At 54.0% G+C, this 26,338-nt stretch overlaps 1 protein-coding gene across 11 annotated transcripts in view; it reads right to left on the reverse strand.

The window, feature by feature from the left end:
• Positions 1-14,818: 14,818 nt before the first annotated feature.
• The window catches only part of FLYWCH1 (FLYWCH-type zinc finger 1), a 44,237-nt gene continuing 32,717 nt past the window's right edge, over positions 14,819-26,338 (reverse strand). For 9 of the 11 annotated variants that reach the window (XM_030925362.1, XM_010376103.2, XM_030925358.1 and 6 more), the window contains one exon: positions 14,819-15,550. In XM_030925362.1, coding sequence (XP_030781222.1) covers positions 15,511-15,550 — 40 coding nt within the window. In that variant the 3' untranslated portion in view covers positions 14,819-15,510. The remainder of the gene's footprint in view (positions 15,551-26,338) is intronic. The other 2 variants (XM_030925365.1, XM_030925364.1) reach the window with 1 other exon arrangement.

A 26,338-nucleotide genomic window follows, 5' to 3' on the forward strand; every position in this document is an offset into this window, starting at 1 on the left:
CTCCCGCCCCTGGTCCAGATGTCGCTGGCCTGAAGGAGGAAGCGCCACTCCCTGCCCCCGCGCCCACGAGACAGGCGGGAGTCGTGGACGCTCAGTCCGGGATAGGCAGGGGCAGCTGGTGTCTGGGGAGAAAGGCAGCTGTGCCCCAGGTCCCAGTCTGTCCCCTCCTCCCCGCCCCCCGCCTTTCCCTGGGACCCCTAGCCCAGACTCTCCCGAGCCTTCGCACTGCAGTGGAATTCCCCCAGCGGCGCCCCCCACCTGGCGGAGAAGGGGGAGGGGAGCAGGCCCAGGCAGGCGTGGGGGGAAATTCCCCGCCCCCTCCCCCTGGGCCCGACTCCTCTGAGTCCTCTGATCTCCCAGCGCCACCCGCCCGCTGCCCCCAGGGCTTGGGGGGAGGCCAGCGCAGGTGCGTGGGAGGGCAGAGGCGGGGGCCGGGGGAAGGAACTGGTGGGGGCCGGGCGCCCAGAGCGGCCCCGCCCCGCCCAGACCCCTTCGCCCCTCAGTCCAGCCTGCCCAGCCCGCACTAGGCCCTCGCTAAGCTGTTGAGCCCAGGCCGACCTGTCCCCGCCCTGCAGCCCCCACACCCTCTCTGCCCCGCTGCGGACGGAGAAGCAAGATGGGATTCAGGGAAGTTCTGCCAGGCCCGGGCACCCGCTGCGGTCCTGGGACCCCCAGGGATCTTCCAGCTAGCGCCTCACGCGAGTGCGCTCTGGAGGAGGGGTGTGGAGCCAAGGTGGGGGCATTTGAAGGAGCTTGGCTTGCTGAGACTCTAAGCCAGGGTCCCGGTCGCCTCCTCCGGGAGCTCTCTCAGCGGCCAGGCTGGTCCGGCTCACTGAGCCCTGAGCTGGAGTCCTCCAGCACCCATTGACTTCCTCGAACCCAACTGCACTTCCTGAGGAGGGAGCAGCCAAGACCACCTGTCTGCCTGGTCTCTCTTGGAGGGGGCTGAGTGAAGTCCTCCCAGGCTCCAGTCCACAGAGGGTGTCCTAGGGGCAGGCCTGGTCATGGTGGTGCGTGGGGAGCTTCACCCTCTGATGATGGGGCAAGGTGGGGACAGGGACAATTAAGGACTCTGTGTGGGGAAAGGGGTTGGGACGCTGGTGGAAGAATCGGCCCCTTCCCTCGAGAGAGCAGGGTCTAAATAATCTGTCCCTTTGTCCCTGGCACTGTGACACCCGGTTCAGTTGGCCCAGGCCTGTCTCCTCCAGAGGGGGCAGTGGGTGAGAGGAAGGGGGTGCTCAGTGCTGAGGCTGGGACACTGAGATGGAGTGGGGTGGAGTATCCCTGCAGCAAACTCCAGTCTCAGGTCACTCATGGAAACTTCCAGAACTAAGAAGCCCACCCCCACACCACTTCCCAAGCATTTGGCACTCAGGACTCTGCAAGCAGCAGCATGTCTGCCCTCCTGACACTCTGCGAGGGGGGACAACTTCATGTCCCCATTCTGCAGATGGGGCACAGAGGTGGTAACTGGTCACTCGTGGACGTCACCAGCTATTAAATGTTGGAACTGGGCTTCAAACTCCGCTTGGTCTGATCCAGGTTCTGGGCGCTGACTGACACCTCCATCTGGCTTCCAGGGTCTCTGATTCTTCAGGGACCTCTGGGTACACAGAGATACTCTCATGCCTGCTCTGAGGGGCTCCTCACCCCTCGAATATCCTTGCCGCCAGGTGACACCTTCAAAGCAGGATCTCCAGCAGCCCATTTCACAGACAGGGAGACTGAGGCCAGACCAGGGCAGGGGTCAGCCTGGGGTCCCTAGGGCCTGACAGGCTTGGCTTGTCATCTCTGAGGGAAGCAGTTGCGCAGGTGCACATTGGCCACATGGGGGCGACAGAGAGAAAGGAGCCAAAGAGGTAGGTGTAGAAGCAACCCAGGGGCCAGCCTGGCCTTTCTCTCCTATGGAACATGGAACACAGGTTTTGCCCTGCCCAAGTTGGGAGAAAGTGAGAAGTTGGGGGACCTGGGTAAGAGGAGGGACCAGGCCACTTTGCCCCACCAGTAAGCCCCCCAGGAAGGGGAGGAGCAGGCTCAGCAGCCCTGCCCTTCTTTTTTTTTTTTTTTTTTTTTTGAGACGGAGTCTCGCTCTGTCGCTCAGGCTGGAGTGCAGTGGTGTGATCTCGACTCACTGCAAGCTCCGCCTCCCAGGTACACGCTATTCTCCTGCCTCAGCCTCCCGAGTAGCTGGGACTACAGGTGCCCGCCACATAGCCTGGCTAACTTTTTGTATTTTTAGTAGAGACAGGGTTTCACCGTGTTAGCCAGGATGGTCTCGATCTCTTGACCTCGTGATCCGCCCGCCTCGGCCTCCCAAAGTGCTGGGATTACAGGCGTGAGCCACCGCGCCCGGCCCAGCCCTGCCCTTCTTAAGGCAATGCAGGGTGGGGGTGTTTGAGCCCAGCCCTTTCCTGCTCGGAGCTCTGGGTCTGGGCCAGACCCGGTGCAGTCAGGACGCCTGGGTTCCACCTGTTGCTGCTTGGCTGCCCTTGGTCTTCTTGCTTTTTTTCTTTTCTTTTCTTTTCTTTTTTTTTGAGACGGAGTCTTGTTCTGTTGCCCAGGCTGGAGTGCAGTGGCGGGATCTTGGCTCACTGCAACCTCTGCTTCCTGGGTTCAAGCGATTCTCCTGCGTCAGCCTCCCGAATAGCTGGGATTGCAGGCGGGTGCCACCACACCTGACTAATTTTGGTATTTTTAGTAGAGACGGGCTTTTGTCATGTTGGCCAGGCTGGTCTTGAACTCCTGACCTCAGGTGATCTGCCCCCCTCGGCCTACGAAAGTGCTGGGATTACAGGTGGGCGCCACTATGCCTGGCTATTTTTGTATTTTTAGTAGAGACGGTTTTCTTTTTGTTTTGTGTGTTTTTTTTTTTTTTTTTTTTTTTTTTTTTTTTTTTTTTTTTGAGACGGAGTCTCGCTCTGTCACCCAGGCTGGAGTGCAGTGGCCGAATCTCAGCTCACTGCAAGCTCCGCCTCCCGGGTTCACGCCATTCTCCTGCCTCAGCCTCCCGAGTAGCTGGGACTACAGGCGCCGCCACCTCGCCCGGCTAGTTTTTTGTATTTTTAGTAGAGATGGGGTTTCACCGTGTTAGCCAGGATGGTCTCGATCTCCTGACCTCGTGATCCGCCCGTCTCGGCCTCCAAAAGTGCTGGGATTACAGGCTTGAGCCACCGCGCCCAGCCTGTTTTTTTTTTAGACAGAGTCTCTTGCTTGTTGCCCAGGCTGGAGTGCAATGGCGCCATCTTGGCTCGTTGCAACCTCAAGACGGGGTTTTGCCCTGTTGGCCAGGTTGGTCTGGAACTCCTGACTTCAGGTGATCCGACCCCTTCAGACTCCCATAGTGCTGGGATTACAGGTGTGAGCCACCGTGCCTGGCCCTTCCTTCCTTTTTCTCACCTCTCTGGTGGGGACAGTGTTCCCTCTGGGGCCCACTCCTCATGGCAGATGCACATCAGGGCCACCAAGGCAAAAGGAGGCTCCAGAAATCTGTGGGCAGGGAGTCCCCCTGGAGGCTGGGGAGGCCCTGGGAGAGATGAACCAGGCTGGGCCTCACCTCCACGCTCTGTCTTCAGGAGGGCAGTGGGTCAGTGGGCCACCTCTCCTGGGTGACAGCTGGATGAAGAATGAGTGGGATAGAGGTTCTTGGGCCCCTCTGAGCCCCTGAGAGCAGCCCCGCGGGATCTTTCGGGGCCTTCCCAGGAGTTCAGAAAGAGGCCCCTGCTGAGGGGCCGCAAGTCCTAGTTGTGACCTCACCTATCAGCAGCAATGATACTTCGCCCTGTCCCCCTTCCTGGGACAGCTGTGTTCCTCCTGCCTGCTTCCTAGCTGCACCCCCTACCTGTGTTTACTGATCCCGGTTCCTCCAGCTCCTGCACAAACACTGGACTCATTTCCCCACTTCCCCTACATGAGGTGTGGCTAGAAGGGTAACAGCAGGAGTGACACCTCTCAGTACTCAAAGTTTGGTCCCTGGACCAGCACCATTATTACTGGGGAGCTTGTTACAAATGTGGTTCTTGGGCCGGGCATGGTGGCTCACGCTTGTAATCCCAGCACTTTGGGAGGCTGAGGCAGGCAGATCATCTAAGGTCGGGAGTTCGAGACCAGCCTGACCAACATGGAGAAACCCCATCTCTACTAAAAATACAAAATTAGGCCGGGCGCGGTGGCTCAAGCCTGTAATCCCAGCACTTTGGGAGGCCGAGGCGGGCGGATCACAAGGTCAGGAGATCGAGACCATCCTGGCTAACACGGTGAAACCCCGTCTCTACTAAAAAATACATAAAAAAACTAGCCGGGCGAGGTGGTGGGCGCCTGTAGTCCCAGCTACTCGGGAGGCTGAGGCAGGAGAATGGCGTGAACCCGGGTGGCGGAGCTTGCAGTGAGCTGAGATCCGGCCACTGCACTCCAGCTTGGGTGACAGAGCGAGACTCCGTCTCAAAAAAAAAAAAAAAAAAAAAAAATACAAAATTAGCCAGTCCTGGTGGCACGCACCTGTAATCCCAGCTACTCAAGAGGCTGAGGCATGAGAATTAATTGAACCCGGGAGGCAGAGGTTATGGTGAGCCAAGATTGTGCCATTGCACTCCAGCCTGGGCAACTGCGTCTCAAAGATGAAAGGAAGGAAAGAAAGAAGGAAAGGAGGGAGGGAGGGAGGGAGGGAGGTTCTTGGCCGGGTGCAGTGGCTCATGTCTGTAATCCCAGCACTTTGGGAGGCCGAGGTGGACAGATCATGAGGTCAGGAGTTTGAGACCAGCCTGGCCAACATGGTGAAATCCGGTGTCTACTAAAAATACAAACAGCTGTATACGGTGGTGGGCACCTGTAATCCCAGCTACTCGGGAGGCTGAGGCAGGAGAATATTTTGAACCCAGCAGGCAGAGGTTGCAGTGAGCCGAAATGGCGCCACTGCATTCCAACCTAGGTGACGAGAGCGAAACTGCATCTCGAATAAATAAAAATAAAAATAAACAAACAAATAAATAAATAGAGACATACTTTACCTATGTTACCCAGGATGGTCTGGAACTCCTGAGCTCAAGTGATCTACCACCTTGGCCTCCCAAAGTGCTAGGATGACAGGTGTGAGCCACCACACCCGGCTAGAACAGTTACAAGATCCCTGGAAAGTCCCTGCCAGGTCTGGCCTGCCACAGCCTCAGCTTCTCTCTTCGCCATTCACCAACTGAGCGGAGAGGATACGTAGGGGAGGATGGAAGGAGCTGGATCCTTGAGTGACCTGGTGGAAGGTGCCTGCCAAACAGAAGTCTTGGCACAAATCTCTGAATGACTGAAAAACAAACATCTGTAGGTTAAGCCACCAAGACTGGGAGCTTGCTGTGTACAGCACCCGGCCCAGTCCCTCCTCCCTTGCCCATCCCACTCTTTTCTTCTGTGTTGCCTTCCTTGGTTGTGGAAGCCTCACTCTAAGTGCCTTCATCTGCACATGGCGTTCTTCCTGCGTGCAGCTGTGTCCAAATTCCACTCCTACCCCCGTCACCTTTTATTTCTTTTATTATTATTATGATTTTTTTGAGATGGGGTCTTGCTCTGTTGCCCAGGCTGGAATGCAGTAGTGCCATCATGGCTCACTGCAGCCTCAGTCCCCTGGCCTCAAGCGATTCTTCCACCTCAGCCTCCCAAGTAGTCGGGACCACAGGGGCGTGCTGCCACATTCAGCTGTTTTTTTTTTTTCTGAGATGTAGAATCGCTCTATCGCCCAGGCTGGAATGCAGTGGCATGATCTTGGCTCACTGCAGCCTTGCAACCTCCGCTTCCCAGGTTCAAACACTTCTCTGCCTCAGCCTCCCGAGTGGCTGGGATTACAGGCATGTGCCACCACAGCCAGCTAATTTTTTTATTTTTAGTAGAGACAGGGTTTCACCATCTTGACCAGGCTGGTCTTGAACTCCTGACCTAGTGATCCACCTGCCTTGGCCTCCCAAAGTGCTGGGATTATAGGTATGAGCCACCGCACCTGGCCAGCTTATTTATTTATTTATTTTTGAGCTAGAGTTTCACTCTTGTTGGCCAGTCTGGAGTGCAATGGCACGATCTCTGCTCACTGCAACCTCTACCTCTTGGGTTCAAGAGATTCTCCTGCCTCAGCCTCCCAAGTAGCTGGAATTACGGGCGTCTACCACCACACCCAGCTACTGTTTTGTATTTTTAGTAGAGACGGGGTTTCACCATATTAGCCAGGCTGGTCTCAAATTCCTGACCTCAGTTGATCCACCCACCTCAGCCTCCCAGAGTGCTGGGGTTACAGGTGTGAGCCACTGCACCCGGCCTTATTTTTTTATTTTATTTTATTTTATTTATTTATGTATTTTTGAGACGGAGTCTTGCACTATGGCCCGGGCTGGAGTGTAGTGGTGTCATCTGGGCTCACTGCAACCTCTGCCTCCCGGGTTCAAGCGATTCTCCTGCCTCAGCCTGCAAAGTAGCTGGGATTACAGGCATCCACCACCACACCCAGCTAATTTTTTGTAGTTTTAGTAGAGACGGGGTTTCACTATGTTGGGCAGGGTGGTCTCAAACTCCTGATCTTGTGAACTACCCACCTTGTCCTCCCAAAGTGCTGGGATTACAGGCTTGAACCACTGCACCCGGCCCCTATTTTTTAAATTTTAAATGGGGTTTCGCTATGTTGCCCAGGCTGATCTTGAACTCCTGGGCTCAAGTGATCCGGCCGCCTCAGCTTCCCAAAGTGCTGGGATTACAGGCATGAGCCACCACACCCGGCCTCAACATGTAAATTTTATTTATTTATTTATATATTTTTGCGCTCTGCCACCCGGGCTGAAGTGCAGTGGCGCCATCTCGGCTCACTGCAACCTCCGCCTCCCGGGTTCAAGTGAGTCTCCTGCCTCAGCCTCCCAAGTAGCTGGAATCACAGGCACCTGCCAACACACCTGGCTGGTTTTTGTATTTTTAGTAGAGTCGGGGTTTTGCCGTGTTGGCCAGGCTGGTCTCAAACTCCTGACCTCAGGTCATCCGCCTGCCTCGGCCTCCCAAAGTGCTGGGACACCCTTGAACACCCTATTGATGTCTAACTCCTCACTCGCACCCTCTGCCATCCTCACCAGCAACCAGTGTTTTCTCAGGTAATTAAACACTGAACTGTCAGATAAGTGACTAGAGAGTCATTAAACTTTAAATCAGATTGTGTCGCTGGTCTGATAAGAATCCTCTGGAAACTGACCAGGCTCAGTGGCTCACGCCTGTAACTCCAGCATTTTGGGAGGCCGAGGTGGGTGAATCACTTGAGTTCAGGAGTTCGAGACCAGCCTGAACAACATGGAGAAATCCCATCTCTACTAAAAATACGAAAATTAGCTGGACGTGGTGACACGCGCCTGTAATCCCATCTACTTGGGAGGCTGAAGCAAAAGAATCACTTGACCCTGGGAGGCGGAAGTTGCAGTGAGCCAAGATTGCGCCACTGCCCTCCAGCCTGAGTGAGGGAGCAAGGAAGAAAAAAATAATAATAATAATGCTCTGGAAGCTCTCAGAACACTTCAAGGTGCTGCCTGGACTGGCTCATGCCTCCCTCCCTGACCTCACCCCCACCGCATCCCCCACACGCCAGCATGATCTCCTCCTGGTTCCCCAGGTCCGGTCCTTTCTGCCTTCTGGGCTGCTGTACTGCGGTTCCCTCGGCCTGATGTGCTTCTCGCCTGCATCTTCACTTGGTCAATTCGTGCCTCGGAGCTCAGAGCTGCCTCCTCTGATAAGCCTTCCTTGATCTCCACCCCTCCACCTCCAGCCTGCTGTCTGCCCCACCCGCCATTGCCTCCTGAGCTGCCTGGTTCCTCTGTGTCTCTCCTACCACCTGGGGAACAGGTGAGGGTGGGACACAGAAGGGGGCGAGATGCCCAAAGTCAGGCTTATTTTGGTGGGATGGGGTCACCTGCTGCCGGCTTGTCCTAGATGCTCTGGTCACCAGCATGGGCAGAGCCAGGAAGGGGCCCTGATTTGGAAACTCAGAGCTCAGCTCAGCCATGGAACTCCTGTGTGGATTTGGAGGGGTTTTCCCATGGGGATGCTGGATGACTGGCCCTCACCCCAGTGGCTTGGTCTGCAGGACCCACCCTTCTCAGATAAGGACCCCAAGGCTGGCAGGGTCTGGGAGTGCCCAGGGCTGGCTGACTTCTGGGCCCCAGGCCAGACGGCTCAGAATGGCTTCTGGGGAGCTAGCGGCCTCGGCCTCCAAAAAGTCTGCATGAGTTGCTGGAAGCTGCCCTGCCCTGGCTGGGCTGGGGCTCTGTCTGAACGCAGGAGTCTGTCTGTCTCTCTATCTGTCCGAATAGGTCACTGTGTTCTTGTGCAGGGGCAGGGAGGGGTCCACACGGGCAGCTCCAGGGGCTGGGGATGGGTGAGCCAAGCCCTTTCTTCCTGTTCTTTCCCGCTCAGGTTGAGGCTTCACTTTCCATCGAGAGAGCACCCTGGGGAGGGAGGCTGTCCACAGGCAGGCCAGGCCTGGTCAATGGGGCACGGTCTGAGTGGGGTGTGGGGGCACGGGACCCCTGGAAGGTGAGAGACGAGGAGCCTTAGCTGGTCTGAGCTGGTGTGGGGGTGAGCAGAGCCAGTTCGGCCCTTCCCAACAAACGAGGATGACCATGACCTGGTTCCTGGAAGGAGGATCAAGGAGGTAAGCCACCTGCCCCCACCCCGCCCACTCCTTCCTCCACGGGCTCCTCCCCCAGCACCATGGCAGGTGCGGGGCTTCGCATTTCCCGGGGACCCTCACTGTCGTCAGAGTCCTGGCCACCCTCACCCTCCTGACTTTGACCTGCTGCTGCCTAAAAAGCGGTGCCCACCCCCTGGACTTTCAGTGGCTCCCCCTGCCCACCGGCTCCCCCTGCCCCAGGCCTGCAGGCCCGGTGAAAGCTCGCTGGCAGGACTGGGGGTGCCCTCTCCCCAGGAAGGCCGCAGCTGGTCTCCACCCAGTCTGAATGAGGGGTGACTGGAAGCCCCCTCAGCGGGGCCCAGTCCCTCCTAGCTGCCTACCCTGCCATCCCCCCCCGAGGGCCTGAGGGGCACTAGAAGGGCCCTCAGCTTTGGATAGAAGGAGGACCCCCAGCCCACACTGCTTCATAGAAGGGAGGAGTATTTGCCTCAAACATAACAAGTGCTCAGAACAACTGTTCCTGTAGCCTGAGTGACAGTGAATCCAGGAAGGGAGGGTGGTGTAGACACAGGTGGGGCTCCTGATCCGGCCGCACAGGTGTCAGGCGGGGAGGAGGGAGGGACTGGGCAGAAGCGGCCCGTCCACAGCCTGGGGCTTGGGCTCCTTCCGGGAAACACCGAGGGAGGTAGCAGAGGCCGCTCGTCCCCGCTGGGCGGCGCCCTCCCCTGCAGGGGTGGATGGGCACCCCAAAGGCTAGCCCAGGGGCTGCTGGGGGCCGGAGCAGGTGAGGAGAGGGCTGGGCAGCATCGAGCAGGTGGGGTCCCTGGGTCCTGGCATGCCATGCTGTCCTCAGGCCTCGCAGGGGGCATGGCTTGGTCCCCGGCCTGCCCCCCAGGGGGGCCTTCCCACGACCCCCCACCCCTAGCAGATCTGTGAGGTCCAGGCAATCCTCTTCTCAGGACCCCAGTAAGGGCCACTTGGGCACCCCACACAGCCCCCAAGGCTTCCTGCCTTAGACTGGGCAGTACCGGGGAGAGTGGGGCCCACAGGGACTTGTCTGGAACCACACGGCTGGCAGAGGCACAGCCCAGTGGGGTCCCTCCAAGCCAGGGCACTTCCACAGGCAGGCCCCCAACACCCCTTCCCTGTGTGGTGCTCCTCCCAGGTCAGGGAGGGGATTGGTGGTTAGTGAGGGGTGGGCTGGGAGCTGTGGCCAGCGGGATTCTGACGTGGCCCTGAGATTCCCCCTCGGAGTCTCTCTGCTCTGTGACCCCCTCCCTAGAGTATGGGCCACCTCTCCTGTGATCAGATTGTTCTGTGGCACCGGTGGAGGGACTTTTTCCTGTTTTTCTTTTTGCCTCTCCTGTGGTGGTGCAGTGAAGGGATTGCTGCAGGTGTAAGTGGAGTTTCTAATCAGGTGACTTGGAGTTAATTAAAAGGGAGGTTGATCTGGCTAAGCCTGGCCAGCTCAGGTGCAGCCTTTAAGAGGCTAGAAACTGCAGAGACGCCCCCTCCTGATGCCAAAGAAGCATGTGACCATCGGCTCCACAGCTGCAAGAAATAGATTCTGCACACAACGACACACGCTCAGGAGAGGACCTCGGGCCTCGGTTGAGATCCCAGCCCTAGCTGACACCTTGAGTGCAGCCTGTGAGACCCTGGGCAAAGGTTCAGCAGTCCCTTCCCCGGACTCCTGCCACACAGAAGCCATGAGGTAAGTGGGTGTTTCCAGATGATAAATTTCTAGTGATTTGTTCTGTAGCAGTTGTGTGCTGGAGTGGGGAGGGGTTGGCAGGGTGGAGGGTGGTGAGGGGCGAGGCTCATTAGGCAGGGTGTAGACCCCCAAAGGCTGCAATGACAGCCTGCTCAGGCCCAACGCCCTCCTCATCAGGGGCCTGGTAGGCGGTGTGCACAAAGTGGCCCTGACTATGGTTAAGTGCCCCCAGCTGGGCCTATTCCCCTGGGGCTTCCGAATGGGAACAGGGTGATTGGTCTCCTTCCTGGGCAGCTGGATGTCTTCTGTTGGCCACGCAGGTCGGGAAGCAGAGCAGGTGGTTGGAGGCAGGTGGAGGGCCAGTGGAACGCGTATCTGGAGGCAACCGTGGCTGGTGCTAGCAGCCTGAGGCCAGGGACTGTCGTCCCCTTGGGCTCTAGAGAACCCCCTTGGGTACGTCTGGCTTCTAGTCCTTGAACCAGGTAGTCACACCTGATGCGAAAAACAGGGTGAGTACACCCGAGGCAGGTGTTGTGTGCTTCAATTTGCATTTTTAGAGCCAGGAGCAGTGGCTCACACCTGTAATCCCACCACTTTGGGAGGCTGAGGCAGGTGGATCCATCTCTCGAGTTCAGGAGTTTGAAACCAGCCTGGAGGCCGGGCACGGTGGCTCAAGCCTGTAATCCCAGCACTTTGGGAGGCCGAGATGGGCGGATCATGAGGTCAGGAGATCGAGAGCATCCTGGCTAACACGGTGAAACCCCGTCTCTACTAAAAACTACAAAAAACTAGCCGGGTGACGCGGCGACGCCTGTAGTCCCAGCTACTCGGGAGGCTGAGGCAGGAGAATGGTGTAAACCTGGGAGGCAGAGCTTGCAGTGAGCTGAGATCCGGCCACTGCACTCCAGCCTGGGTGACAGAGCGAGACTCCGTCTCAAAAAAAAAAAGAAAAGAAAAAAGAAACCAGCCTGGGCAACACAGAGAGACTGTCTCCACAAAAAATTTAAAATTAGACCATGGCTCATGCCTTTAATCCCAGCACTTTGTGAGGCTGAGGCGGGCGGATCACCTGAGGTCAGGAGTTCGAGACTAGCCTGACCAACATGGTGAAACCCTGTCTCTATGGAAAAAAAAAAAAAAAAAAAAATTAGCCCGGGGTGGTGGCACATGCCTGTAATCCCATCTACTTGGGAGGTTGAGGCAGGAAAATCGCTTTAACCTGGGAGTTGAAGGTTGCAGTTAGCCGAGATCGCACCACCACACTCCAGCCTGGGCAACAAGAGTGAAACTCTGTCTCAAAAAAAAAAAAAAAAAAAAAGTTAAAAAACTAACTGGTTGTGGTGGTGCACACCTGTGGTCCCAGCTCTTTGGGAGGCTGAGGTGGGAAGATCACTTGAGCCCAGGAGTTGGAGGCTGCAGTGAGCCAAGGCCGCATCACTGCACTCCAGCCTGGCTGACAGAGTGACACTGTTTCAAAAAGGAGGCCAGGGAAAGTGTGCCTGGGCTGGTGTGTGTGCTGGGATGTGCACTGAGGAAGTGCCCTGTTCTCACTGAGCTATGATGGGGCCAGGTTTTGCAGAGGAACAGTGGCAGGGAGACAGGCTTGGAGACTGCTGTGGTCACACCTGCCAGCGGCTGGGCCCTGCATGAGTCAGGGGCTGAGGGATGGGAATGTTTATGAATACAGGGACCCATGAAAGGGTCTCCTTTGCTGTCCTAGTGCCTTCCCCGGATTCTCCAGATCCTCAGCGTTACACTCTAGAGGAAGGGGCCCATCAGCCCCTTAGCACACTAGGGAAGGAAACAGGCAGAGGGGCCGAGCGTGTGGCTCACACCTGTCATCCCAGCACTTTGGGAGGTTGAGGGGAGCTGATTGCTTGAGCCCAGAAGTTCAAGACCAGCCTGGCCAACATTTTGAAACCCTGCCTCTTCTAAAAGTACAAAAATTAGCTGGGTGTGGCAGCGCATACCTGTAATCCCAGTTATTCAGGTGGCTGAGGCAACAGAACGGGTTGAACCCAGAAGGTGGAGGTTGCAGTGAGCCAAGATCACACCACTGAACTCCATCCTGAGCAGCAGAGTGAGATTGTCTCAAGAAAAAAAAAAAAACAGGCAGAGGAGAGGGACGGCCAATGGGGAAGGGCTGCTTTTCAGGGTGATGAAAATGTTCTGGAATGAGATAGTTGTGATAGATGCACAACCCTGTGAACTTATTAAAAGCCACTGATGGGCTGGCACTTTGGGAGGCCGAGGCGGATGGATCACGAGTTCAAGAGATCAAGACTTTCCTGGTCAACATGGAGAAACCCCGTCTCTACTAAAAATACAAAAATTAGCCGGGCGTGGTGACAGCCGCCTGTAGCCCAACTACTCAGGAGGCTGAGGCAGGTGAATCGCTTGAACCAGGAAGGTGGAGGTTGCAGTGAGCCGAGATCGCGCCATTGCACTGCAGCCTGGGCGAGAGCAAGACTCCATCTTTAAAAAAAAAAAAAGACCAAGCAGGCAGATGGCAGCCCCTGATGACTGAAGGGACGCAGGACAGGCAGGGCATCGAGGATGACTGTCACTCATCCGTGATTTCCTCCCTCAGGAAAGAGGGCGGGGGACAGTCCCCTCTGCCGCCTGCATTGCTGGTGCTCACGGGAGATGCTGGGCAGGGCCCAGGAGGCAGCTGGACACGACGCCCAGGTGTCATTTGCAGAAGGGAGGGCTGACCGACAAACCGTGAACCCCAAACGTGGCAGAGCAGAAGCGGGCTGAGGTCCAGCTCCCAAATCACCAACCCCCACTCCAAGGTTGGGCTCACGAAGGGGGCTGGGAGGGGAAACCAGAGGAGCTGGCATTGGAGGGGATCTGGGAGGGCAGTCAGTGCCCACAGCCAGCTCAGAGACACACCTGCTGGCCTTAGTGGCAGGGGTCCTGTGCCACTCTGTCTTGGCAGAGGAGGTGGGACAGGAGGCTAGGCTGGGACCACGGGGGGATGGGGCCCACCTGACAACTGTGGGTCAGGGCCCGGGGTGTCAGGAGCTCCCAGAGCTGGCCACTGCCCCCACCCCCATTTTCAAACTTAGAGTTCTTTGTTGATACCTTTCTGATGCCTTGGGAATTTATTTTAAATTTCACGAGACGTTTTTGGCACTGTCACGTCAAAGGGCACCGGCACACACCACGTGGTGCAGATGGCACACAGCAGGGTTTGTGGGCAAAGCACCAGCACAGCCAGGGCTGGAAGCAGGAGCTGCCCCACTTGAGCCGCTGCTGGGCTGCACACTCCGCAGCCAGCACGCTTTAACTCTGTGACAGTGACTGGGCAGGGGACATCTGGTGGCTCTGGAACTTTCCACAGGAAGGCTCTGAAGCTCACTTAGTGGCTGTCAGGTCCTTGTCATGGCTGAGCGGCCACCAGGGTTCAGGTTGGTGGCTGTGAACCTGCCCAAGGCAACAGCATCATCCAAATTCACGTACATTGGAGTCTCAGCCCAGCAACGTGGGCTGCCATCTGTCCTCTAAGGTCCAAGCAGACGCGAGGCAGAGGAAGAGTGGGCCAGCCTGGTCAATGATGCAAATGTCCAAAAGGGAAGAGAAGCTGATATCCTTCCTCTGAGTCGCCTCATACCCACTTAGGGGTGCCCAGAGCCCAGCCAAGGTGACAGGGCATGGCATCATGTGACCATGGCAGGAAGATGCTGGCCATGGAGGCCCCATCACAGAGGCAACCAGCCCACAGGTGCAGAGGGCGCAGGCTTGGCAGGTAGCAGAGGCTGCAGTGACTCAGGCTGTTGTGACCTGGGCGTTTCTCTTGTATCTTGGGCACGTGTGTAGCTTCCCCCTCTGCAGGGGAGCCTGACCAGAGGTCCAGCTGGTGGCGGCATGAGCTGGACCGTCTTTCAGCAGATGCCTTCCTTGGGCATGGCTGCCTCCTGTGGGCGTGCATGTTTGCACCACACAGTGGGAGTCGGGATTGGAGTACTGGATCTGTAGCCTTGGCCCTGAGTCCAGCTGGGGGCAGTTCGATCAGCCTCAGGGCAGGATGCTTCAGGGCCACGAACACCGCCCGAAGAGCAGCCACTGTGTCCTGTGTCCTCTGCCATCGGCAAAGGATGGACAGGTGGGCAAGTCTGCCCTTGGCCCAAGGGTGCCACTTGCCCAGGCTTATGCAAGTGAGTCTGGGGGAACTCAGGCTAATGGCCAGAGCAGAGCATCCCGCTTCTTTCAGCACATGACCTGCCACATCGGGCCTGGGAGAGACCACGGGCTGCAGCTGGCCCCTCAGCAGTCTCTCCAGAGGCCCCAACTCCAGGTGTCCCCATCCGCTCTTGGTCCAGGTTACATCTGGGCCAGGTGACCATAACTACCCAGGCATGGTGGGGCAGTCTCCTGCTGGGCACTGGCATGGAGAAATCATGGGGTGTGACTTCACGGTGGCCAATTGTTGCTGCAAGGGGGATGTGAACAAGCACCAGCTCCACACAGTGAGATGGAAAATAGGATTTATTGGGGGAACTGTACAAGCAGAGGAGAAGCGGGGGTGCCCGGGCTGTCACAGCCTTGCAGTGGATGGTGGGCTCGGTGGCCAACTTGCCAGGGGACAGACCTATTGCTGGCACTCCCCCCACAATTACAGGGTGGGAGTGAGGGACCTCGTGGCTGAGGACGGGTCCTTGTTAGTAAGCAGGAGGCTCTGCAGTCCCGGTGGGGTCATCTTGCTTCTCCAGACTGCTCCCTCTGACTGGCGAGGCCGCGCTCTGTGAAGCTGCCTGACAGAAGGGGAGGCGCCTCTGCTGCCCAGGCATTCACGTTGCTGAGCAGAGCGCGGCCTCGCCAGGTGGAAAGCCCTGGGAAGGCCTCTGCAAACCCAGGGGTGCTGTGGCGGGAGAGCAGGGGCGTCTGTGTCCAAGCAACTATGTCACGACCTTCAAAAGTCAGGAAGGCGCCACCGCCCTGCCCCACGACACCCGAGTCTGCAAGTGCCAGCTCTGAGCACTGTTCTCCACCGACACAAGGACACCATCCAAGAATTCCTCCCAGGAGACGCGAAGACCATCGATGCTTCGGAAGAATGAAAAGAAGTTTCTGCCAAGCAAACCGAACTGTCTGGGAAGTGCCCGTGTGGATGGGAAGCCACCTCGGGTGGGCGGCTCAGAGCTCCTCTGCCTGTATCACCTCACTGGGACTCGCCGTCCAGTCTGACGTCTTTGATGTCCCTAATTACAAAGAGACACATGTTCTTTACACACATCAAAATATGGTGGAAATAGATAGAAAGTTCAGGATTCCTGGAATCCTTTTTCCTGAGGATACCACAGGCTAGATCACTTATTTGTGAGATAGAGTCTTGCTCTGTCCCCCAGGCTGGAGTGCAGTGGTGTGATCTCGGCTCACTGCAACCTCGGCCTCCCAGGTTCAAGCAATTCTCCCACCTCAGCCTTCCTAGTATCTGGGATTACAGGCACCTACCACCAAGCCCAGCTAGTTGTTTGTATTTTTAGTAGAGATGGGATCTTGCCATGTTGGCCAGGCTGGTCTCGAACTCCTGACCTCAAGTGATCCGCCCACCCTGGCCTCCCAAAGTGCTGGCACTACAGGCGTGAGCCACCATGCCTGGCCAGCTAGATAATTTTTTTTTAAAGATGGAGTCTCACTCTTGTCAGGCTGGAGAGCAGTGGTGTGATCTCAGCTCACTGCAACCTCTGCCTCCTGGGTTCAAGTGATTCTCCTGACTCAGCTTCCTGAGTAGCTGGGATTACAGGCACATGCCACCACGCCCGGCTAATTTTTTTTTTTGTATTTTATTAGAGACGGGGTTTCACCATGTTGGCCAGGATGGTCTCGATCTCCTGATGTCAGGTGATCCGCCCATCTACCAAAGGGCTGGGATTACAGGCATGAGCTACCTCACCTGGCTGATCAATTTTACACACACATCCATCCATCTGTATCGATTCCTTTACAACATGAGGTTGCTCCGTGACACACACTTGGGGGCATTCCCTGCTTCCTACACCAGCATGTTTGGGGAAGAACCCCCAACACTTCCAAAAAGTTGCAATTCCTGCCCTGGAAGTCACAGGGGCATCACACCGAGCCTCTTCAAGGTTCTTCATCAAGAAACACAAAGTTCTCCTTTAATAATTTTCTTTTTTAAGATACGGTTTCACTCTGCCACCCAGGCTGGAGTGCAGTGGTGCCATCACAGCTTACTGCAGCCTCGACCTCCTGGGCTCAAGTGATCCTCCCACCTCAGCCTCCTAAGTAGCTGGGACCACAGGTGCATGCCACCATGTCTGGCTAATTAAACAAAAATTTTTTTTTTGTAGAGATGGGGTTCTCCCTGTGTTGCTCAAGCTTGTCTTGAACTCCTGAACTCATGTGATCACGTTCTCTTTTAGTACTGTAAGGGAATTTTTTTTTTTTTTTGAGATGGAGTTTCGCTCTTGTTGCCCCAAGCTGGAGTGCAATGGCGCGATCTCTGCTCACTGCAACTTCTGCCTCCCAGGTTCAAGTGATTCTCCTGCCTCAGCCTCACGAGTAGCTAGGATTACAGGCGCCCGCCACCACACCCGGGTAATTTTTTGTATTTTTAGTAGAGATGGGGTTTCACCATGTTAGCCAGGCTGGTCTCAAACTCCTGACCTCAGATGATCTGACTGCCTCAGCCTCCCAAAGTGCTGGGATTACAGGCGTGAGCCACTGTACCTGGTTGGGATTTTTGTTTATACTTTATGTTCTAGGGTACAGGTGTACAACGTGCAGGTTTGTTACATATGTATACATGTGCCATGTTGATGTGCTGCACCCATTAACTTGTCATTTACATTAGGTATATCTCCTAATACTATCCCTCCCCACCCCCACATGGATTTTTGTTTCAGAGCGCTACTGAGCTATAATTCACATATAAAAGCCATTAAGTGTACAATTCAGAGTCGTGCAACCATCACTGCCATCACATTTAGAACATTTCACCCCCCACCAAAAGAAATCTCAAATCCTTAGTGTCCCTCCTCAACTTCCCTTGCCCCAGGCAGCCACTAATCTTTGTCTCTCTAAATGTGCCTATCCTGGGCACTTCACATGAACAGAATTACGTATACGCTGTGTGCTTTAGGACCGGCTTCTTTCTTTTTTTTTTTGAGACGGAGTCTCGCTGTGTCGCCCAGGCTGGAGTGCAGTGGCGCAATCTCGGCTCACTGCAAGCTCCGCCTCCCTGGTTCCCGCCATTCTCCCGCCTCAGCCTCCGAGTAGCTGGGACTACAGGCGCCCGCCACCGCGCCCGGCTAGTTTTTTTTTTTGTATTTTTAGTAGAGACGGGGTTTCACCGTGTTAGCCAGGAGGGTCTCGATCTCCTGACCTCGTGAGCCACCCGCCTCGGCCTCCCAAAGTGCTGGGATTACAGGCTTGAGCCACCGCGCCCGGCCGGGACCGGCTTCTTTCATTGAAGGTGGTGTTTTCAAGGTGCATCCTCATTGTAGCATGCATCAGTACTTCGCTCCTTCTTATGGACAATATTTCATCGTATAAATCGACTGTATTTCATTGATGGACATTTTGAGCTTTCAAGCATCCTCATTGTAGCATGCATCAGTACTTCGCTCCTTTTTATGGACAATATTTCATTGTATAAATCGACTGTATTTCATTGATGGACATTTTGAGCTTTCAATTTTTGCCTATTAGAAATAATGCTGACATGGACATTTGTGTATATTTTTGTGTGGACATGTGTGTTCAGTTCTCCTGGGCGCACACCTAGGAGTGGAACTGCTGGGTCATACGGTGACTCTACGTTGAACATTAAGAACTCCCAGAGCGTTTTCCAAAGTGGCTGCACCATTTTGCGTTGTCAGCAAGCAAGTATGAGGGTTCCAGTTTCTCCACGTCCTCATCAACACTTGTTGGCTGTCTTTTTAAATAGCCATCGCAGTGGGTGTGAAGTGGTATTTCACAGTGGTCTTGATGTGCATTTCCCTGAGACTGATGATGTTGAGAATCTTTATCCCTATTGACCATCTGAATATCTTTGAATTCATCGCAGAAATCAAATCTTCTGTAGGAAACTGTTTATTCAGGTCCTTTGGCCATTTGTTAATTGGGTTGTCTTTTCATTGTACGAATTCTGGGCCAGGCACAGTGACTCACTCCTGTAATCCCAACACTATGGGAGGCCGAGGTGGGTGGATCACCTGAGGTCGAGTGAAACTCTGTCTCCACTAAAAGTACAAAACAATTAGCCGGGCGTGGTGGCGCGTGCCTGTAATCCCAGCTACTCAGGAGGCTGAGGCAGAAGAATTGCTCGAATCCAGGATGTGGAGGTTGTGGTGAGCTGAGATCATACCCCTGCACTCCAGCCTGGGTGTCAGAGCAAGACTGTCTCAAAAAAAAGAAAACTGACTGGGTGCGGTGGCTCCCGCATGTAATCCTAGCACTTTGGGAGGCTGAGGTGGCTGGATCACTTGAGGCCAGGAGTTCAAGACCAGCCTGGCCAAGATAGTCAAACCCCATTTCTACTAAAAATACAAAAATTAGCCAGGTGCACTGCGGTGTGCCAGTAATCCCAGCTACTCGGGACGTTGAGGCAGGAGAATCACTTGAACCTGGGAGGCGGAGGCTGCAGTGAGCTGAGATTGTACCACTGCACTCCAGCCTGGAGATAGAGTAAGACTCCACCTCAAAAAAAAAAAAAAGGTACGGTCCACCTATACAGGACATGTATTACAAATGGAGCTTGTGGGGAGGAAGTTGTTGTGGATGAGTGAATGTGGAGGCCTAAAGCATTACTGTGTATGCTGCAGACTTAGTGCACGACACTCAACACTCAGGCTATGCTCATGTTTTTTTTTTTTTTTTGAGAAGGAGTCTCGCTCTGTCGCCCATTCTGGGTGCAGTGGCGCGATCTTGGCTCACTGCAAGCTCCGCCTCCTGGGTTCACGCCATTCTCCTTCCTCAGCCTCCCAAGTAGCTGGGACTACAGGTGCCCACCACGATGCCCGGCTAATTTTTTTGTATTTTTAGTAGAGACGGCGTTTTACCGTGTTAACCAGGATGGTCTTGATCTCCTGACCTCGTGATCCGCCTGTCTCAGCCTCCCAAAGTGCTGGGATGACAGGCGTGAGCCACCACACCCGGCCTGTTATGCTCATTTTAAAATGTTCTTTGGTAATGAATGGACCTAAGCTCAATGTGACTTGATGTTTAAACTTGTGGCTTCTTTTGTAATAACGCTTGGTTTAAAACACAAATACATTGTACAGCAGCACAAAAATATTTTCTTTAGAACCTCATTCTGTAAGTTTTTATTTTTCAGGATTTTAAAATTTTCTTTAAGTTGGACTTCAATTTTTTGAGACAGTTTTTTTTCTTTGAGATGGAGTCTTCCAGGCTGAAGTGCAGTGGCGCTATCTCAGTGCACTGCAGCCTCAGCCTCCCAAGTAGCTGGGATTACAGGTGTGTGCTACCATGCCCGACTTTTTTTTGGAGATGGAGTCTCGCTCTCACCAGGCTGGAGCTCAGTGGCGTGAATGTCGGCTCAATGCAACCTCCGATTCTCTGGTTCAAGCCATTCTCCTGCCTCAGCCTCCCAAGTAGCTGGGATTACAGGCACCCGCCACCATGCCCAGCTAATTTTTTTTTTTTTTTTTTTTTTTTTTTTTTTTTTTTTTTTTTTTTGAGACGGAGTCTCGCTCTGTCGCCCGGGCTGGAGTGCAGTGGCCGGATCTCAGCTCACTGCAAGCTCCGCCTCCCAGGTTTACGCCATTCTCCTGCCTCAGCCTCCCGAGTAGCTGGGACTACAGGCGCCCACCACCTCGCCCGGCTAGATTTTTGTATTTTTTTTTAGTAGAGACGGGGTTTCACCATGTTAGCCAGGATGGTCTCGATCTCCTGACCTCGTGATCCGCCCGTCTCGGCCTCCCAAAGTGCTGGGATTACAGGCTTGAGCCACCGCGCCCGGCCTGCCCAGCTAATTTTTGTATTTTTAGTAGAGATGGGGATTTCACCATGTTGGCCAGGGTGGTCTTGATCTCCTGACCTTATGATCTGCCTCCCTTGGCCTCCCAAAGTGCTAGGATTACAGGTGTGAGCCACTGTGCCTGGCTAATTTTTGTATTTTTAGTAGTAGAGATGGAGTTTCATCATGGTGGCCAGGCTGGTCTTGAGTTCCTGACCTCAAGTGATCCACCCACCTCAGCCTCCCAAGGTGCTGGGATTACAGGTATAAGCCACTGTGCCCAGCCAAGGATTTTAATTTTTTTTGTTTAAAAACTAAGACACACACTAGCCTAGGCTTGCACAGGGTCAGGGTCATCATGTCACCATCTTCCACCTCCACATCTTGTCCCACTGGAAGGTCTTCAGGGGCAGTAACACTTAGAGCTGTCATCTCCTATGACGACAGTGCCTTTTTCGGATACCTCCAAAAAGTCCTGAAGGACCTGCCTGAGGCCGTTTTACAGTTAACTGTTTTTTTTTTTTTTGAGACAGAGTCTCACTCTGTTGCCTAGGCTGGAGTGCAGTGGCACAATCTCAGCTCACTGCAACCTCCACCTCCCAGGTTCAAGTGATTCTCATGCCTCAGCCTCCCAAGTAGCTGGGATTACAGGTGCCTGCCACCACGCCTGGCTAATTTTTGTATTTTTAGTAGAGACGGGGTTTCACCATGTTTCCCAAGCTGGTCTCGAACTCCTGACCTCAGGTGATCTGCCTGCCTTGGCCTCCCAAAGTGCTGGGATTACAGGTGTGAGCCTACGCCGTGGCTGACCTATAGTTGACTTTTTTTTTTTTTTTTTTTTTTTTTTTTTTTTGAGGCGGAGTCTCGCTCTGTCGCCCGGGCTGGAGTGCAGTGGCCCGATCTCAGCTCACTGCAAGCTCCGCCTCCCGGGTTTACGCCATTCTCCTGCCTCAGCCTCCCGAGTAGCTGGGACTACAGGCGCCCGCCACCTCGCCCGGCTAGTTTTTGTATTTTTAGTAGAGACGGGGTTTCACCGTGTTAGCCAGGATGGTCTCGATCTCCTGACCTCGTGATCCGCCCGTCTCGGCCTCCCAAAGTGCTGGGATTACAGGCTTGAGCCACCGCGCCCGGCCTAGTTGACTTTTTAAATAGGAGTATATTCTTTTTTTTTTTTAATCACTTTTTTACCTCTCTTTTTTTTTTTTTTTTTGAGACAGAGTCTCTTTCTGTTGCACAGGCTGGAGTGCAGTGGCCGGATCTCAGCTCACTGCAGGCTCTGCCTCCCGGGTTTACGCCATTCTCCTGTCTCAGCCTCTCGAGTAGCTGGGACTACAGGCGCCCGCCACCTCGCCCGGCTAGTTTTTTGTATTTTTAGTAGAGACGGGGTTTCACTGTGTTAGCCAGGATGGTCTCAATCTCCTGACCTCATGATCCGCCCGTCTAGGCCTCCCAAAGTGCTGGGATTACAGGCTCGAGCCACCGCACCCGGCCAAATAGGAGTATATTCTAAAGTAATGATAAAAAGTATAGTAAATACATAATCTAGTAAGTCATTATCATTATCAAATATTACATAGTATACATAATTGTATGTGATCTTTTTTGAGATGGAGTTTCGCTCTTATTGCCCAGGCTGGAGTGCAATGGCACAATTTCAGCTCACTGCCTCCACCTGCCAGGTTTAAGCGATTCTCCTGCCTCAGCCTCCCGAGTAGCTGGGATTACAGGTGCATGCCACCACGCCTAGCTATTGCATTTTTAGTAGAGATGGGGTTTCTCCATGTTTCCCAGGCTGGTCTCGAATTCCTGACCTCAGGTGATCCGCCTGCCTCAGCCTCCCAAAGTGCATGGCGGATCACAGGCGTGAGCCGCCATGCTCTACTTTTATTTTTGAGACAGGTTCAGCTGGGCGTGGTGGCTCAAGCCTGTAATCCCAGCACTTTGGGAGGCTGAGACGGGCGGATCCCGAGGTCAGGAGATCGAGACCATCCTGGCTAACACGGTGAAACCCCGTCTCTACTAAAGAATACTAAAAACGGCTGGGCGCGGTGGCTCAAGCCTGTAATCCCAGCACTTTGGGAGGCCGAGACAGGCGGATCACGAGGTCAGGAGATCGAGACCATCCTGGCTAACACGGTGAAACCCCGTCTCTACTAAAAATACAAAAACTAGCCGGGCGAGGTGGCGGGCGCCTGTAGTCCCAGCTACTCGGGAGGCTGAGGCAGGAGAATGGCATAAACTCGGGAGGCAGAGCTTGCAGTGAGCTGAGGTCCGGCCACTGCACTCCAGCCCGGGCGACAGAGCGAGACTCCGCCTCAAAAAAAAAAAAAAAAAAAAAAAAAAAAAAAAGAATACAAAAAACTAGCCGGGCGCGGTGGCGGGGCGCCTGTAGTCCCAGCTACTCCGGAGGCTGAGGCAGGAGAATGGCGTAAACCCGGGAGGCGGAGCTTGCAGTGAGCTGAGATCCGCCCACTGCACTTCAGCCCCGGCGACAGAGCAAGACTCTGTCTCAAAAAAAAAAAAAAAAGAAAAAGAGACAGGTTCTCTTTCTGTCCCCAAGGCTGGAGTGTAGCTGCGTGATCACAGCTCACTGCAGCCTCAGCCTCCCAGGCTCAGGTGACCCTTCCATCTCAGCCTTCCAAGTGGCTGGGCATGCAACACCACACATAGCTAATTTTAAAATTTTTTGTAGAAACGGCATCTCACTATGTTGTCCAGGCTAGTCTTTGTGTTTGTTGTTTTTTTTTTGGCGGGGGGAAGGGGACTTGCTCTGTCCCCCAAGCTGGAGTGCAGTGTCGTGATCTTGGCTCACTGCAACCTCTGTCTCCCGGGTTCAAGGGATTCTCCTGCCTCAGCCTCCCGAGTAGCTGGGACTACAGGTGCCTGCCATCACGTCCAGCTAATTTTTTGTATTTTTAGTAGAGACAGAGTTTCACTATGTTGGCCAGGCTGGTCTCGAACTCCTGACCTCAGGTGATCTGCCCACCTTGGCCTCCCAAAGTGCTGGGATGACAGGTGTGAGACCCCGTGCCTGGCCTGCTTTTGGGGTTTTTACAGATGCTCTTGATCAGGTTGAAGAAGCTCCTTTTATTCCTAGTTTGTTGAATGTTTTTATCATGAAAGGGTGATGGACGTTGTCACATGTTTTGTGTCTATTCCGTGACCACATGGTTTTTGTCCTTTTCTCTAGTGATCTGGTGTGCAGGCATCCCCGCCACACACTAGGCTTGGTGACTGCGCTCGAAGGACTCAAGGGACTTGGTCTACCATCATCATGCTCGTGGCCGAGATTTACTATGGTGAAAAGATGCGACGTGGAATTAGCAACAGGAAAATGCACTTGGGGTGAGGGCCGGAGGACACCAGGTACAAGCCCCCCGAGTGCTCTCCCCCCGAGCCCCCTCCCCTGGGGTCCTCTCTCCCGGAGTCCTGCAGAATGTGCTGAATCCTCTAGCCTCGAGCTGTGACATGTGCAAAGTGGTCTGTACCAGGGAAGCCTGCCTGAGCCTAGGAGGCCAGGGTTTTTCTGGGGGTTGGTCATGTAGGTTCATTGTGCCTGGGTGACTGAATATGGTCACCGAAATTGCAGGCTCAGAAGAAAAGTGTTCAGCAAATATCACATGATTTGTACAGAAAAGAGTGAGCAATTGTTATTTGGGGATAGCATTGTATTCATGCAGGAACTCTTTACCGGTCAAGTTCCCAGATGCCAGCTGGGCATGGTGGCTCACGCCTATAATCCCAGCACTTCAGGAGTTCGAGGCAGGCAGATCACGTGAGGTTAGGAGTCCGTGACCAGCCTAGCCAACATGGCGAAAACCCATCTCCACTAAAAATATAAAAATTAGCTGGGTGTGGTGGTGTGCACCTGTAATCCCAGCTACTCGGGAGGCTGATCACTCACTGTGATCTTGCAGTGAGTGGAGATCACACCACTACAGTCCAGCCTGGGCGACAGAGCGATGCTCCATCTCAAAAAAAAAAAAAAAAAAAAAAGTTCCCAGATGCCAGCCCAGGGTGAACCTAGCACACAGGCTGTTCTTAGGTCAGCATTCTCGGGCCTGCTGTGTTAAGGCTGATCTGTACAGATACTGTGTTACATTCATTGGTTTTTCATGTTAATGCATTTCTGGGATAAATCTTACTGAGTCGTGGTATATAATCCTTTTTTATGTTGCTGGATTCTCTTTGCTGGTATTCTATGTTCTGGAGAAATACTGGGCTGTGGTTTTCTCTTTGTGATTCTCTGCTTGGTTTTGGTATCAGGGTGATACTGGTCTTACAGAATGAGCTGGGGCCAGGCATTGTGGCTCATGCTTGTAATTCCAGCACTTTGGGAGGCCAAGGCAGATGGATTGATTAAGCCCAGGAGTTGGAGACCAGCCTGCACAACATGACAAAACCCCGTTTCTACTAAAAATAGAAAAATTAGCCAGGCGTGGTGGTGCGTGCGTGTAGTCCCAGCTACTCAGGAGGGTGAGGTTGCAGTGAGCTGAGATGGTGCCACTGCACTCCAGCCTGGGTGTCAGAGTGAGACTGTCAGAATGAGGTCCATAGTAAGGTCTCATCTGTATTCCTGATTTCTTGCTCTTCAATTTTTTTGTTCTTTAGGTAGAGCTAAATATTTGTCAATTTTATTGATCCTTATACAGAACCAACTTTTGGTTTTATTTACTATTTATTTCCTTCCTTCTTAGTTCTTTTATTTTATTTATTTATTTTTTTGAGACGAGTCTTGCTCTGTTGCCCAGGCTGGCGTGCAGTGTTGCAATCTTGGCTCACTGCAACCTCCACCTCCCGGGTTCAAGCGATTCTCCTGCTACAGGCACCTGCCACCATGCCTGGCTAATTTTTGTATTTTTAGTAGAGGTGGGGTTTCACTATGTTGGTCAGGCTGTTCTCGAACTCCTGGCCTTGTGATCCACCTGCCTAGGCCTCCCAAAATGCTGGGATTACAGGTGTGAGCCACCACACCTGGTCTTTTAGTTGTTTTTTATATTTTTTGTGGAGATGAGGTCTTGCCCATGCTAGTATGGAACTCCTGGGCTCAAGCGATTCTCCCACCCTAGCCACCCAAAATGCTAGGATTACAGGTGTGAGCCACTGTGCTTGGCTCTGTTTATTCATTTAGAGATGGGATCTTGCTCTGCCTCCCAGGCTGGAGTGCAGTGGTATGATCACACTTCACTGCAGCCTCGACCTCCCAGGTTCAAGTGATCCTCCCAGCAATGCTACCATGTCTGGCTGATTTTTTGGTAGAGACAAGGTCTCACCATGTTGCCCAGGCTTCTTTTTTTTTTTTTTGAGATGGAGTCTAGCTCTGTCACCCAGGCTGGAGTGCAGTGGCGCAATCTCGGCTGGCTCCCCGCAAGCTCCGCCTCCTGGGTTCACGCCATTCTCCTGCCTCAGCCTCTGGAGTAGCTGGGACTACAGGCACCCACCACCATGCCTGGCTAATTTTTTTTCCTTTTTGTATTTTTTAGTGGAGACGAGGTTTCACCGTGTTAGCCAGGATGGTCTTGATCTCCTAACCTCGTGATCTGCCCGCCTTGGCCTCCCAAAGTGCTGGGATTACAGGGGTGAGCCACCGCGCCTGGCCGGCTTCTTCCTTTTTTTTTTTTTTTTTTTTTTGAGACGGAGTCTCGCTCTGCGGCCCAGGCTGGAGTGCAATGGCCGGATCTCAGCTCACTGCAAGCTCCGCCTCCCGGGTTTACGCCATTCTCCTGACTCAGCCTCCCGAGTAGCTGGAACTACAGGCGCCCGCCACCTCGCCCGGCTAGTTTTTTGTATTTTTTAGTAGAGACGGGGTTTCACCACGTTAGCCAAGATGGTCTCGATCTCCTCACCTCGTGATCCACCCGTCTCAGCCTCCCAAAGTGCTGGGATTACAGGCTTGAGCCACAGCGCCCAGCCTTCCTTTTTAATAGAAGTGGTTTTCACTACAGATTTCCCTCTAAGCATGACTTTCAGTGCATCCCGTAAGTTTTGTTATGTTGTGTCTCCATTTTCATTTATTTCTAAGTATTTTATAATTATCTTCTTTGGC

Source organism: Rhinopithecus roxellana, chromosome 20 (assembly GCF_007565055.1).
Source record: "Rhinopithecus roxellana isolate Shanxi Qingling chromosome 20, ASM756505v1, whole genome shotgun sequence".
Classification (NCBI taxonomy): Eukaryota; Metazoa; Chordata; class Mammalia; order Primates; family Cercopithecidae; genus Rhinopithecus; species Rhinopithecus roxellana.